The sequence below is a fragment of the Ornithorhynchus anatinus genome, chromosome 4 (assembly GCF_004115215.2).
Source record: "Ornithorhynchus anatinus isolate Pmale09 chromosome 4, mOrnAna1.pri.v4, whole genome shotgun sequence".
Lineage (NCBI taxonomy): Eukaryota > Metazoa > Chordata > Mammalia > Monotremata > Ornithorhynchidae > Ornithorhynchus > Ornithorhynchus anatinus.
The window spans coordinates 468677-484886 of record NC_041731.1 but is presented as its reverse complement, the minus strand read 5'-3'; the positions used below and the strand labels follow the sequence as shown (position 1 = coordinate 484886).

The window sequence follows — 16210 nt, the reverse complement described above, 5'->3', positions numbered from 1 at the left end:
TCTTGGGCTGAAAACAGAAGGGACAATACAGTTATTTCAGTCCATTCCATTTTCCACTAGAAATGGAGGAAGACAGTAAAAATGATTGAAACCCACAGAAAATTCCAAGCCTTCATTTTTAACAGTATTTTCACACACTTCTGTAAGAGCCAAATGGATGAATTTAGGCTTCACGCTAGTCTCTTCACTGCTGAGGAACCCTGAGTTATAGAGAACTGTCCAAGAGAGAGGCAGGTAGGCAGGCAGGCGGGCAGGCACGCAGGCAAGCAGCTAGCCAGAGTGAAAAAGAAGCAAATCAAAGACCTAGTTCCTAAACTAGATAATCGATGCCCAGATAATCCCCAAAGTGCTCCTTTTCCCTTTCCTTTGCCTCAGCAACATTTGAATTTTAACAGGTAACTCAGAACAGAGAACCATTCCAAACCTGCCCAAAGGGGCTCTATTTACATTAGGATTCAATTTCTGTCAAATAGCAGAAAGTAGAAGGCACTCAACCTGGGGTCCTCTAAGGAATGTCTACTCTTCCAGGGACCTCTTTTTTCAGTGGTACTTGTTAAGTGCTTACTATCTGCCAGGCATAATAATAACAACTGTGGTATTCGTTAGGCACTATGTGCCAAGCACTATTCGAATCACTGGGGTAGAGTTTAATCAGATTAGACATAGTCCCTGTCCCACATAATAACAATAATGATGGTATTTGTTAAGTGCTTACTATGTGCCAAGTACTGTTCTAAGCACTGGGGCTCACGGTCTTAATCCCCATGTTACAGATGAGGTAACTGAGGCAAAGTTAAGTGACAAGCCCAAAGGTCACACGGCAGAGTCGGGATTAGAGCACAAGTCTTTTGACTCCCAGGTCCGTGCTCTTTCCACCAGGCCACGCTGTTTCTCAATGGAGCTCAGACTGAGACAGAAGACATGATTAATTCAGTGAGACTCCCATCAGATATTTTACTTTCGTGGGCATGAAATTCTTATTGGTGGGCTTTTTTCTCTTCACACAAATTAGGACATTATTTAATGTAAACGAATCAAAATGAGGCTTCATTGTCCCTCACTACTGGATGTGATGGCCTGACCTGATCTATCTTACCCCTTCTTTTAAGGGGGATGGTTCTACCAAAGTCTGGTGCCTAGGATGATCAGCCTGGCAGCAGAGCCTGGCAACAGTCAGTGAGATGTATAGATTCTCCAAAGATGAAGAACTATTTTGAGTCATCTCTGATGGGTGATAGCTAATGTTTTTGGTGGAGCTACAGAACTCAAGAGTCTAAAGGCTAGAGAGGTCTGGGAAGCAGCACGGCCTAAGGGATAGAGCATGGGCCTGGGAGTCAGAAGGACCTGGGTTCTAATCCTGACCACACCACTAGTCTGCTATGAGACCATGGGCAAATCACTTCACTTCTCGGTGCCTCAGTTACCTTATCTGTGAACTGGGGATTGTCAGCTTAATGTTGTCCAGGAACTATGTCCAACCTGATTTACCTACATTTACTCCAGTGCTTAGAACAGTGCTTGGTATATAGTAAGTACTTAACAAGTACCATAATTATTATTAATTACTCAGAAATTGCACTGAAGTCTTACAAAATTCTGGAAGTTTAGGATGTAAAGGGGGAACCTAGAGGGATCAAGAACATTTTGACTATGAGCATAATTCCAGATACAGTTAACCTTAAGCCTAAGGGATTTGTTAACTCAAACTATTAGCAGAAAAAAATGAACGCAACAGAATATCTTCAAATCAGCTCTGAGTACTTACTTGATGGCATGGTGTAAGTATCTTCTTCATCTATAATCTCCGCATAGTCATCTGTTTCTGTAATAAAGGAATCAAAAGACAATTGAGATGAGGGCAGATTTAATTTTTTTTTTATGTTAACCCAAAAAAGTCATTTATTAGTCTGAATTCCCAAGGACGGACCAAAACCGAAATGCATTTAAGCAATGACTCCAATTCTTTTCGCGCACGAGTCATTCACGGAAATGAAACTGACATCATCTGCCCAACATTCGGGACACAAACTCACTTATCGTGGAGCAACCCAAAGGGTTAATGGAGCAAGCTGTCCTTAAGTCACGAGGCAGAAACATGACTCAGCCTAAGCGGGCTCTTCACATGGCAGGACTCCCTCAATCCTCTTTCCCAGAATTTTTTAAAACACTTCACAATGCTAGCTGGAATAGTCTGGCCTAAGTTAGAAATAACAGTGACTAAAACAGTATCTGTTGACGCAGTGAATCTCTGCTCAGAACAACATTCAAATAGTTGATTCTTTCACTATAGGTTTGGTCTTTATAGATCAAGCTGGCTGGAGAGGGGAGGGCCAGGTGCAGACAGAGGTGGTGGACGGATTCCTTCTGTTTGCTCAGGGCAGGGAGATCTGGATGGAATTTATGTGTTATGATTAGTCCAATCATGGTTGATTTCAAGAGCTATGATGAAAAAAACAAGTGTCTAAAGGACCTTAAGTTAATCAAGTTACTGAAAGCTAACATTAGAAAATGACATTGTTTTGGGGTTAATTTTAGATTTTAAAAAAAAAGAACTAGAGCTCCTTTTAAATTTAATGAAAACAACTTAAGAGGACACCATCTCACTAGATCCTTCCACAACGGCTGAATACAATCCATTGCCATTAGAGAAGCCCTTTGAAGCTGAGTTTCTCAAGTTTGATTCTCTGTACTTAGCTCCCAAGACCACCGCCCCTCTCACCGCCCTCCCCCAAAAAACAACACTTCAGTCAGAGAGAGAACCTGGTGTCATATTTATGACATGAAAAGGGCAGTCTTGATTTGTTTCACTATTTCAGGTCATTTCACTTGGGGATTCAATAAGATAGATTCAGTATAGAAGGCTTAATCCTTTTGCTCTAGGGAAACGAAAGGCAAAAGAATGCTTCTTTACTCCCCATTTCTATCAAAACACTATGGAAATTTCATAAGGAAACAGACGATTAGATCAGAACACATCCTTGCAACTGCCAAAGAGCTCCTTCCAAACTATCACATGGATGTGCTTGAAAACTGTTATGAAACAACTCCCCATCAGCTTCACATCCAAATATGTATGTTTTATATCATTCAACTGGCTGCAGGACTGCAGGTCCCATATACACATCTTGCAGTGTGTTGCTACAACAAGTGGAGAGAGACAACACACAACTCAACCCAGCTGAGTTTCACCACCCTTTTGCTACAGGTGAACAAATGTAAAAAGGGAAATTTGTAAAGCTGTCTTTTTCACACTCTGGCCAAGACTGGCAATAGCAATGTTTACATTTGGGGACTGACGCCATGCACTTACAACAACTGCTGAGATGGCAACCAGCCGCAACAGCATTAGAAAGCACTGAATACACTCCCATCATAATGTGGAAACTTCAGGGGGAACTGATACAGAAGAACAGATTTGCTTCCATCTGAATTCAGTCAGAGCTCTACAGCCAACCCTGAAGCCTGCCACTCCTGGAAAACTGGGCAGGGACTTTCGATGCCCTTAAGTTGCCGGGCCTTCCTTAGGTCAGAACTCCCGACCCAGCCGTATGATCTTCCCTGATTGGGAGAGGGGTCTCCCTAGTAGTCACTGCACTGTCAACTACAGGGAATGGGGGCTAGAAGTCGGGGACAGAGCCCCTCTTTATAGAAGATCTTCTCCCTTTGGAGCCAATTCTCTGTCGCTTCCCAATTCTATTAATTCTGAGGGGAAACATCAATAGAAACCAGAGGAATTCACCTTCCAACTCCAAAGCGATCATAGTTATGGGCAGGCAACAGGACAACTCTGGCCTAACTTCTAGCGATTCCCCCTTCTACGTATCAATCAATTGGTCAGTGTTATTTACTTAGCATTTACTGTGTGCAGAACACTTTATTAAGTGTTTGGGAACGTACAATACAACCCCGAGACACTTCTAATCCAATGGAGTGAGGACATAACAAGGACCTACGACAGTAACTGTGACTTTCCAAAATATAAAAATGTTTGGGGATCTGCTCCTACATTAATCACTCCGTATGGGCTATTTATAAAGTCGGTCATAGTCTTCATCAGCACAATCCGAACACTTCAGAAATACCAAGAGGGATGTTTTTGTACAGGCTTTTCCAAGTCTTTAAGAGTCTTATGTCACAGCCAAGGGACCAAGCTGTTCAGCTGGGCAGTGGCACAGTTGCTGAAACCTTCCACACCCAAAGCTCATGGCCCTTCACTAGCTATACCAAGCTGCCCTTAGTTTTGGAAAACAAATGCAGTGCTAAGATCCTTAGGGAAGTGTGGCTGCAAGACCGATGCCTGACTGCCCCCCATCCCCCTGCCCCAACCCCCTGAATTGCCTGCCACGCTGTTGTCCTTTAAAAACAGGCAGCTCTGTCTCAATGGGTCTGAGTCAACTAGGGCCGGCCAGGCTTCCGGCCTGCCTCTGGGCATCCCGATCTTCACAAAAATTTTGCTCAAGAGGAGCATCCCCATAATGGTGACGACAACAACCGCGCTCAGAAAATGGATTAACTTTTAATCACAGAAACACAAGCCAGGGGAGAATTGTTCCAAATGAGACAATTTACCACCCCCCCTAAATTAATCCATTTTTTCCCACAAAAATCTAATTGTGTTTATAATCAACAACTGCCTGATGGTTTTATCACATAGAACCACAGCTACAAAGAGAGATTTTGGTTTATTATCCAAGCTTCTTTGCTGCATCAACTCACTTCTTTCCTTCCAGGTTTAAAAGTAACGTTCTCTTTATAAGTGGTTATTTTATACCACCTCACTAATAATATTAGGTAAAATTTTTCCTACAAGTTATGGCAACATTAAAGCATGATGAAGTTTTCTGTGATTTTTAAGGAGAACACAGAACTGACCTTGTTTTTTAGTCCTTTGTTTTTCACCCTTCCTTGACTGGTGCTTTGTTTTGTTTTTTTACCCAAATCACATTTCAGCTGGAAGAGAACTCTGAGCCACCCATTCTGACATTTTAGTCTATCACCCATTCTGATATTTCAGTCTGACTATTCTGACATTAACTGCAAATTTCAGTTTGGTAAAAGAATCTTATTTGGTGGAACAGAATCATTATTGATAAGCTCATGAAGAAGTTTGGCCATTTAAATGAATGGTTATATCTGTGGTAAACATTTCAATGATCCAGAGAATTTGCCAAAGGAAAACTGAGTTGAGCTTGCCCAGTGAAACAACACTGCCAATGTTTTTTGGAATTTCCCCGGAAGAGTGGTAAACCGTCATTCATGCTCCTAAACTAACTAACCCCTTACAATTCAAATCTAGTGGCTCAAGTCCTACATAAAACCATGCTCTGTCGAATTGGAAATCTCAGTCTTTTCATTTTTACGTTACTCTCTAGAAGAGAAAAACTGAAAATACTCCAGTGTTTCCTTCAGTTTCCATTTGCAACAGTGAGTCCTTGTTTTTTTTTATTTTTTCCATCTATGAATCTACATTTAAGTCAACATGCATATTAGTAAAATTCCATATGGCAGGTTAGAAACACAAATGTGAAAACACATATTACCGTCCCCACTAATTTCATCTGTAGATCCAGGTGGCATGCAAAGAGAGGAAAAAAAGAGAAAGGGAAAGGGGGATAAGAAAGAAAGAGGAAGAGAAAAGAGGGAAGAAAGAGGAGAATACACTATTAAAATCACAAGTAAATCAAAAAGTAGCAAAACCCACAGTATCTTTTTTTAAAGCCTAATGCAAGAGATTTGAGAAAGACAGGAGAAATTAAGTCTGGCTACCCAGTCTTTCACATTAAAGGATGAACTTGAAGCTCCATAGATATGATGCAGGTAACTTTGAAATTACTTTTGGTTGAAGAGCTGGAGTGAGGAGACAAGGCTGTTACTCTGTTACTCTACATCAAGTGTCCAGGACTGGCTTCACTGAGGCTCACCCACCCCAGTTCACCTTTCCTGGAAGCTCTCCACAATAAGATAGCCAGATGTTTCGGTGACTGCCACCTCTCATCAGCCAAATTTATTCTTTTAAGAGAGACACTGAGTGATTTTCGTTCATTTAAAAAAGAAAAAAGAATGGTTGGTGTAGATACCCTCTAAATAGCCACCAATGAAATGATTATATGGAGCTCCTGTTCAGACCGGCCAGTCATATGCTGAGTGGAGTCCCCTGGTTTCTTGCAATCATGAAATCTCTTCAGATGGTCCTATACTTTAAACCACATTTACAAATAAAATAGCATCCAAAAAACACACAGCTCTGTGAAATACAGTTCCCCCAATCATCTCTTCCCCAACTATCGAGATGAGACTTGTACATGATCCTGCATCCCCAAACATTCACCCAGAAGCAAATACCCAGCCTTATTTGCATTCATCTCCACCACTGCATTTCCTCCAGCCAGAAGATGACTTAGGGAATCCAAGAATGCAAAAACCCAGTCCCAGCTCAAACGAGTAGGGAAAGCATGGGGAAACCCCCCTGGCATTGGCATGCATTATGGAAAATCTCCTAGGCAGATGGGCAGCCAAGAAGGCAATCAGCCATCGCAGGCAGTCTTAAGTGTCGGAGCAGAAGAAGGTGCAGAAGCAGATAGTCGACCCGATCATTCCTGGAGCGATGTGTGGAGTCAAATCCCAGACATACAGTCACAGAGTTAGTTTACTCAAAAGATCGATAAGGCAGCCTGAGCACATAATAAGCCAGCAGTACCCGGAGGTGGCGGCTCGTGGGAACAGAAGACCAACGGGAGAAAGCGTCTAGCTTTCTTTACTTTATGCTGACAGTGACTGACTCCTTTACCGAGATACGAGGAGAGGGAAGAGAAAAACAGAAAAATTATTTCCAATCAAAAGAAAACTCAACATACCACACTTGAGGTCATCTGGGAATATGGATGTAAATACTAAGCTCTCATTCGTTTTGTATCTCCATGACAACCACTCGTTTCCCACAGATTTTACCCTCAGAACATATTTGAACCATATTTTCTAGCTTGCAAACAGCAAAGTTTAAAATGTTCTTTCAGCACTCCATCGGGTCAAAGATATTTCCCTCAGCTCGGCTGACATAAAAAGCAGTGCGCTCCCAGAGCTGGCTTCTATCATTAGCCCTCAAGCAAGGCAGGGGGGCTTTTGGGGCAAATCCCCCCAAAAGATGTTTTAATCCTAAAATCAGGAATCCCAGTGACAAACCTAGAGAAAAGTCAAGAGGTGTGCAGGGGAAGGACAGTTGAGTGATTATCTATTCTTGGCCAAAGAACATTCAAAACAGGACACTGCTGCCATCTCTTTCCTCCCACAAGAAAAGGCACACAAGCAGTTTTCCTATAAATTTCTTCATGTAATTTACTGCTAATTACCACGGGTGAGAGTCACTACCCTTCAAAATCTACCTTTACTCTTCCCAGCCTCATGCCTCACCCTGAACAGGCATATTATGTGCTTGAACAAAGACCCAGAGAGTGGGTTCTTCCAGCTGCAGGAGGAATCATCACTTTTTGTTCTGCTTCCTAGCTGGGGAGGTAGAGTGGCCCAGTGAAAAGAGCAAGGAACTCAGGGTCCGGGGGCCTGGGACACATAGACCCGACTCTGCTACTTGTTTACTGTGTGACATTGGGTAAGTCACTTCTCTCTGGGCCTCAGTTTTTTCATCTGTAAAATGGAAATCAGATCTTCTTAGACTGTGAGCCCCAGTCCGATCCGATGCTCACCTATCCAGCACAGGGCTTAGCACGGTGCTTGGCAGCCTGGCTGCTTTTCAGAAGGGAAGAGGATGGGCTTTGCCTTCTGGGGGTGGGATTATCCTCAATCTCTGCAGGCCTTCCAACAGTATGAGATCAACTGTGGCTTTCTTCGTCCCAAGGGAAAATGGTCAGAATACTGCAAAAATTGCCTGTCACGCTCTTGTTACCACCAAAGGAGTCGGCTTCTTCAAAACCTTTGTCCTATATTGTGATGACACTGAAACGCTCCTCACTGAGGAGCAGTGTGGCTTAGTGGAAAGAGCACAGGCCTGGGGGTCAGAAGCCTTGCCACGAATCTGCTTTATGACCTGGGGCAAGTCACTTAATTTCTCTATGCCTCAGTTATCTCATCTGTAAAATGGGGATGCAATTCCTGTTCTCCTTCCAATTTGGACTGTGAGCCCTGCGTGGGCCAGGAGTGTGTCTGACCTAATTATCTTGTATCTTCCCTGGAGCTCAGAACAGTGCTCGACCTGTCGTAAGCGCTTAACAGATACCCCAATTATTATTACTCATCATGAACTTCCCCTAGTGCTGCAGAACAAATCCAGGCTTGTCTCCCAGACCAGCTCGCTGGCTGGTGGGATTGCCGCTGGGCATTTCCCCCTCATTTCCTGGTTTACACCGTCCAGACAGTTCCTACGGTAGTAGTGGCCCTTGGCTTCCTGCTGCCGGAATGCCACAAAGTCGGTCCTTCGCTCACCTATAATCTGGAACATTTGCTATCCTTTCCTGGATAAAGTCTTGTTTCCAATTAAACCTCAAATAGTTTTTAATCAGTCGTATTTTACTTGTTGAGGTCATTTTGCACCTATTTCTAAGGGGCTTTCCACTGCACATAATTTTCAATCACTGGAAGTTAACCCTCCCAGGGCAATTTAAGGCCATTTCTTTTCCTTCTGGTTCAAAGAGGGGAAGAGAGAGCCCACAGTAACATCACCCACTCTGGATCACAACTTTCCTGTACTCAGGGCTCATTATGAAGTCGCCACTCTCTCTTTCTCAGACAAAATCATTGTTGTTCCCTTCACCCAAGCAGGCCAAACTTGTAAGTCTCCCTCCCCGCCACCCCTCAACCCCAGCCAAGGATCTGCAGACCACCAGGCAGCTGACTAGAGCAGAGATATGGGAGGGGGTAGATGTGGCCGGGAAGCCATCTCCTGCCTTGGGCTGCTCGGCTCCCAGATGAGATGATGTTGCTGCTGTCGTCACAGTGGCCATAGCTCCCAGAGATGTGAAGTGAGGTGGGAGTCGCAATTTGGGCCATCCTCAAGTGCTAGAAACCAGGGAGAGAAGTGGCAAAAGCAGCAACCACACTGGGCCCTTCAGCCTGGCCCCAGATTCTCTCTTGCTACTGCTTCTGCCATCGCTTCCAGAAGCGCTCAATAAATACTATTTAATGAATGAATCTAGGTGAATGTTGATGGGGTGAGTGTGTGTCTGGGGGGGGGGAGGCGCAGAAGGATTGGGAGAGAGAGAGAGAAAATTCTCTCTATGTCTATCTAGATAATCTTTAGGTCACCGTCATCTATTTCTGCCTCTTTCATCTCTCACTCCCTTTCCTGCTTTCTTTAATCCTCTATTTGTGGACCTTTCTCCCCCAACCCCAGGGAGAAAGTCTCATCTATCAACATCACAAATGCATGAATATTAGTGAGATGATAGTTTTCTTCACCATTTTCCTTTCTAACTCTTTTACAAATTATTAGCAAGTCATCTATTGCTCTAGAGCAGCCCATATATGAATGGAAAACTGCATGTGAGGCCCAGCTAAAACGATGGGTTTGTCATGCCTGTGGAACATTTTTACAGGTGTCGTTTATTAACCCTTCAGCATGGCTATCTCCGTGGCTCCCCTGACCCCTCTGGGCCCACCCCATCCTTGGAAACAGCAGTGGAACAAACCAAGTTTAGCCCAGGCCAAGCAGTGGAACAGCTAGACTCGGGCCCCAACCAAGTCCACTCCCACACTAGGGCGGGACACTGATTTGCACTTGTAGAGATGAGGGAGGGGAGGGATGTGCTGAGGAGAAGAGGGAGAACCACTCTTTGCCACAAGTCCTGCCCAATACCTTTTTTCAACTCCATGCCTCTGGTTCGCACATCTATCATTCAAACTACCAAGTGCAGAGCAACTTACAAAACACTTGGGAAACTTTCGTATAATTTAACAGAGTGGGTAGACACACTCCCTGCCCAAAAGGACCTTAGAGTCTAAAGGGGTAGAAAGACATTAATAAAAATAGATTATGGTTATGTACGTAAAGGCTGTGGGGCTGAGGATGGGGCGGATAAAGGGTACATAAAAGGTACAGATACATGAGAGGTGTCTCAGACATGTGCAATGGCCTCCATTCCTTGCCAGGGGTCGTCAGCATGGTCCCCCAAGCCACCGTGCCTAGGTCAGCTCTCTCCCATCCAACTTGTCAGGGCCAACGGGGCAGGGCATACACTGGGCTCACTCAATGTGCCCCCAACTAATCACAAAATACAAAAGCAGGGATTTTTTTTTCCAGCTAAAAACTTCAGAATCCTTCAGTGACACTAACTCATCGTTTCTTCCTCAGTTAAAAAAATCCAGCTTTCAGCTGTGGACAGAATCCACCTTTCCCCACCCCCGATAATGATCAAATGGAAATGGGAATGTCATTCAGACACAAGAAACTCTTTCAGCTTCGAGCACAGGGCAGACTTTCAACTTGGAGCACAGAGGTCACAGCACAGACCGAGTGCTGTACTATTCCAGAAAGAGTGAAAAACGTTAAATAAAATCGTATTTGTTCCTAGTCCATAATCACAAAGTGTTACTTGTGATAAGCTCCTTGATCCCCACACAAAAAGCTCTTGAAAGTTCCAGCTCCCTCATCTCGATCTGGAGGCAGTGGTCCTGGCAGATGGGAAAGGCTGGATCAACACCCCGGTGTCGGTGCTAACTGGGTCAGTGGAAATGCCACTTTTACTCACAGTATAGTCTAGTCCCCACAGGAACAACGGCTTTGCCGATCACTTCCAATCTTAGCAATCAAGTATTATGTTGAACCAATGAAGAAAACGAAGAAATGAAATTGGAGAAATGAAGAAAACAAAACGGAGGCAAGCTGTTTACACGGAGCATTTGGGCTCACACTCCGTTTTTCTTAGTAAATAAAAAATTGATTCATTTAAATAATCTCAACTTCCAGTAAGTCTTGAAATGATATATTCATCAGAGACAAGATAGAAATGCTGTAGGTCAGAAGGGTGCCCACCCCTCCTATAATGCGGGCCTGTGGTCTTTCCAAGTCCCACGTTAGGGAAAACTCACGCGATAGCTCCTGTCATTCTGACAGCACACACCTGGGAGCCAACTTTCATTTCGAGTGAGGGAGTAAACTTGGGAGAGGAACTTTGAAGAGGTGGGGCATCGGAGTTGGAAGAGGAGGAAGCAGAGGGAATGAAAGAGGGAGGAAGAAAAGGGAAAGGGAGGGAAAGAGCAAAAGGATGAGGAAGTAAAAGCCGCAAAAGGAGGAGTACTTCCCAGTCCACCGAGAACTGAGGCAAGATGCAAGCGGTTCTTTCCGCTCCTGTAGCCTTGCCTTCCCATTATTCCCCAAGACCTGATGCCACAGAGACCCGTCTGGTTTCACCCGCATTTCTACCGTACCTCGACCTGTGCCCACCTCCCACCACAAAAAATATCCGGTTCCCATTTGAGCCCTAGGGACCTCAGATGGCACCTAGCCCCCTTTAGTCCCAGAGATGCCAGTCACTACTGACGCTGTGAGGGCCTCGCTCCCGTGAGGACTCCAGTCCCAACTAGGAGGGCTCAAGAGGCAACACCACCACCTTGGTTCCTCCTCAGATCCTTTTTCAAGTACAAAGGAGGGGTGGAATATATACGCTACACCCCCAAAAACTGTGAGGATGAAGCCAAAGGTGTTGCCCCAACCATAAGAAGGCCAAAGGAGCCATGACCCACACGGCAGGGCTGGCACGCACACATGTGCAGAAGCCATATCTTTCAACACTGCACTGTCAGGCAAATGCCCCCTAGTTGCCTAACAGCATTCTACTCATAATGTGTAGTACAAGAACATATGAGTGCATGCTAGATTATGAACAATTAACTAAACAAGTAGTATGCAACTTTTGATCCTGCTATAAATTCATGATGATTATTGATAATTAACTCTTCAACTCTGATTATTACTGTTCTTCACACTCAACGTGGCTGTCAGTGTTCAGTGGGACACACGTACAGTCCGCAGTCCTCCTCTGTTATGGAGGAAGAAGCGGCAGAACCTGGTGGAAAGAGCAAGGCCTGGAAGTCAGAGGACCTGGGTTCTATCCTGACTCTACCACTTGTCTGCCGTGTAACCTTGGGCAAATCACTTCACTTCTCTGGGCCCCAGTTTCCTCATCTATAAAATCTCTTTCCTTCCTAGTTAGACTGTGAGCCCCATGTGGGAGACTATGTCCAATCTAATTAGCTTCTACCCACCCCAATGCATAGCACAATGCCTGGCACATAATAAGTGTTAAATATTTTAATAGACCTTGATGTAGGAAAGCTGATCCGTTTAGAAAACATTTTAAATTAACTTGACTTTCAGAGACAATCTCCCAAAGGAAAGCAAATTCATTCATTCATTCAATAGTATTTATTGAGCGCTTACTATGTGCACAGCACTGTACTACGTGCTTGGAATGTACAACTCGGTAACAGATAGAGACAGTCCTTGCCCTATGACGGGCTTGACCTGATTATCTTTATCTGCCCCAATGCTAACTGCAATTGCAGTACTTGGCACATCATAGACAGTGCTTAACAGAATACCACTGTTATTAAACTGACCAAATTAATGTCCACACTAACATCCAATAATTAACTCTCCACATGAAACAATTTAATAAGTAATCTGGATACATTAGCTACAGTGTTGTCATTTGCCCAAAGTGGACCATTAAAATTGACTGTCCGGTATTCATATATATATTAAAAGTCTTTGCCAAAAGATCTGCAGTGCTTTTGAAGCACTTACTATAGAACACGAATTTTAAATAAATCGAGATGTTTCCATTTCTAAAATAAAAAGGCTGTGCTAGGATTTTCATTAAAACAAACTTGAGCTTTGTGATTTATGATTCATTGCTTAAAATACTGCTGCAGACTCAATCTTGTTTACATGTTCTTGGTTATTTAGTTACCTCCTTAAAATAAAATTCTATTTCATTTATTAATGACAACTTAGAAAATTCTGCAAATAGGCTTCAGAATCTGGGCAGTATTTGGAAAATCAGGATTGGACCTGCTCCCATTTCCTATAATGTACTCCCCTAAGACCTATCTTGTGAGCCCCACGTGGGACATCCTGATTAGCTTGTATCTACCCCAGTGCTTAGAACAGTGCTTGGCGCATAGTAAGCGCTTAACAAATACTATCATTATTATTAGTATTATTATTATCTTCTCCTGTCAACTGTTTTCCCCATGGTTGTGTCCCAATCACTCAGTTACTAAGTGTCCCGGGGAACACTTCTAGGATTCAAATCACCTCAAAGCTTCACTATGGACCACAGCAGTCCTGGTACCTTGACTCCTCAATCTCTCTCCAATACTCTGTTGTTGAGTTACCAATGCCATCTTGCTGACATCCTTGAATGGGCAAGGGAGCCTCAAATTTAGCCAAGTGTAATGGACAGGGGAGCAACAGGCACTGTGGGCACTAATGAACAAAAACTACAAAAGGAATAATCCCTACTTCAGCCTTATTGCACTGGGTGCTTTGATCAAAATGTGTCTGCTGAAAAGTAATGGATAGATCAGTCAATGGTATTTACTGACTGTTTACTCTGTGCAGGGCACTGTACTAAATCTACACTCTACAATATCGCCAAGATCCGCCCTTTCCTCTCCACCCAAACGGCTACCTTACTATTACGGGCTCTCGTTATATCCCGGCTAGACTACTGTGTCAGCCTTCTCTCTGACCTCCCTTCCTCCTCTCTCGCCCCGCTCCGGTCTATTCTTCACTCCGCTGCCCGGCTCATCTTCCTGCAGAAACGATCTGGGCATGTCACTCCCCTTCTTAAACAACTCCAGTGGTTGCCTATCGACCTCCGCTCCAAACAAAAACTCCTCACTCTAGGCTTCAAGGCTCTCCATCACCTTGCCCCCTTCCTACCTCTCCTCCCTTCTCTCTTTCTACCGCCCACCCCGCACGCTCCGCTCCTCTGCCGCCCACCTCCTCGCCGTCCCTCGGTCTCGCCTATCCCGCCGTCGACCCCTGGGTCACATCCTCCCGCGGTCCCGGAACGCCCTCCCTCCTCACCTCCGCCAAACTGATTCTCTTTCCCTCTTCAAAACCTTACTTAAAAATCACCTCCTCCAAGAGGCATTCCCAGACTGAGCTCCTCTTCCCCCTCTACTCCCTCTGCCATCCCCCCTTTACCTCTCCGCAGCTAAAGCCTCATTTTCCCCTTTTCCCTCTGCTCCTCCACCTCTCCCTTCCCATCCCCACAGCACTGTACTCGTCCGCTCAACTGTATATATTTTCGTTACCCTATTTATTTTGTTAATGAATTGTACATCGCCTCGATTCTATTTAGTTGCCATTGTTTTTACGAGATGTTCTTCCCCTTGACGCTGTTTATTGCCCTTGTTCTTGTCTGTCTGTCTCCCCCGATTAGACTGTAAGCCCGTCAAACGGCAGGGACTGTCTCTATCTGTTGCCGACCTGTTCATCCCAAGCGCTTAGTCCAGTGCTCTGCACAAAGTAAGCGCTCAATAAATACTATTGAATGAATGAATACTAAACATTTGGGAAAGTACACTACAAAAGAGTTGGTATAGATGATCCCTGCCCACAAGGAGCATACAGTCTAGAGAGAGAAGACAAGTAACCCAACATTTCCTCTTTCATGGTCCAGATTTCAATTTTCTACAAGGAGGTTTGTGAAGGGAGAATAGAAGGGTGACCAGAGATGGGGATAAGGCCATGAGGAAAAAAAGGCTTTCAACAGACTGCCATGGCAACAAATTTGGAGTTACTGATGTAGAAGTCAGGTTTGGGCAAATCCCAAGCTCTTACCCCATCCTTGCTGCAGGGCCTTAGGATTCGGGCAGAAGTCCAGATGAAACCCCGCTCTATGTCAGGAAGGATGCAGGGTCTGCCTGGGCCCTGGGATGGAGGAACCCGTGGTGGGTGGCCAAACTGGCTGGTGGGTGTGGACTCCGCAGCCTCTGCCACCCCTCTTCCCAAGTGACTCCCCAGCCTCCACCTGGGAGGCCTATCCTGTCCCCCGACAGGAAGGGTGTCAAGAGTCTTGTCAGAAACCCAAAGAAATTAAATGAGAGCTTGCAGAAGATGAACAGCCCAAAGAAGCACGTTAGTGAGGAGCCAACAATGACTTCTGCCTTACTTCGGTGCCATAAGAAAAGCATTTATCTTTGGAAGCCACAGACAATACCACATCTGTGAATCTTAAAAATGATAATATCAGAAATAAGTAACTAATTACAAACTTTTAAAAAACTAATTAAAAACTTCTTCGGAAGTGTAATATCTTCTAAAAATGAGATGGACATGAAAAGATCCATATTGCTAGAATTCAGGAATAAAACAGTTACAGATTTTATAGAATTGGCCTTGTAGAAAGCGCACGGGCCTGAGATTCAGAGGACCATGGTTCTAATCCCAGCTCCGCTATTTGCCAGTTGTGTGCCTCAGTTTCCTCTTCTGCACAATGTGGATTAAACTCCTACTCTACCTTTTCTTTCTACTTAGACCGTAAGCCCCATGTGAGACAGGGACCACGTTCAACCTGATTATCTTTTATCTACCCTAGTGCTTGGTACAAAGCACGCACCTAACAATTACCACAATAATTAAATATCTATCCCTCCAACAGAATTAAGAACCATCCACCTACATTGCTAAAAATTGAACATGATATCATTTGGTTCATTTCCACCTTCAGATTTAAAAAATAACCAGATATTTAAATTTAAAATGTTTATTCCAAATGAGAGGTTTAATGTCTTTTAACGTCTTTAATGTCTTAAAAACCACAAGGTAATGTTCCAAAGAAGATAAAACCTGGTTTGCAAGCTGATATGCCAAATACATCCTCCTGTGAAAATAAGTTGCCACACATGTGTGTGACTTGGTGATTTTGTGGGAAGACTCAGCAGAAACAAGTAGCTGGGTTGCTTCTCCGAGGAGGGGCCCCAGAGAAGAAGGACTTCCCAACTAAGAGAGGCTGCACATACACTCACACCCATACCCACATGCAAGTCACCTCACAACGCTGCTGAACAAAACTGTCCAATACTGGTTGGCTTTATAAATTTTCTTTTCCTCTTTAATAGCCCTTACCTGACACAGAGACTGTATGTGTCCTTGCTCCTTGCTTTTCATTGTTGGCCAGCCTGGAAAACAGAGGTTGAAATCTGTGAATGCTGTACATTCTTCTCAGCCAAAGAGACTGAATTGATTCAA

The 16210-nt window shown here is 44.2% G+C and overlaps 1 protein-coding gene across 12 annotated transcripts in view; it reads right to left on the bottom strand.

Moving 5' to 3' along the window:
- The window catches only part of PTK2 (protein tyrosine kinase 2), a 143234-nt gene that overhangs the window by 37289 nt on the left and 89735 nt on the right, over window positions 1-16210 (bottom strand). For 5 of the 12 annotated variants that reach the window (XM_029064154.1, XM_029064144.1, XM_029064145.1 and 2 more), the window contains exons 13-16: window positions 16088-16140; window positions 6698-6781; window positions 5541-5558; window positions 1766-1822 (exon numbers count right to left, since the gene is read on the bottom strand). In XM_029064154.1, coding sequence (XP_028919987.1) covers window positions 1766-1822; window positions 5541-5558; window positions 6698-6781; window positions 16088-16140 — 212 coding nt within the window. The remainder of the gene's footprint in view (window positions 1-1765; window positions 1823-5540; window positions 5559-6697; window positions 6782-16087; window positions 16141-16210) is intronic. The other 7 variants (XM_029064148.2, XM_039911669.1, XM_029064150.2 and 4 more) reach the window with 2 other exon arrangements.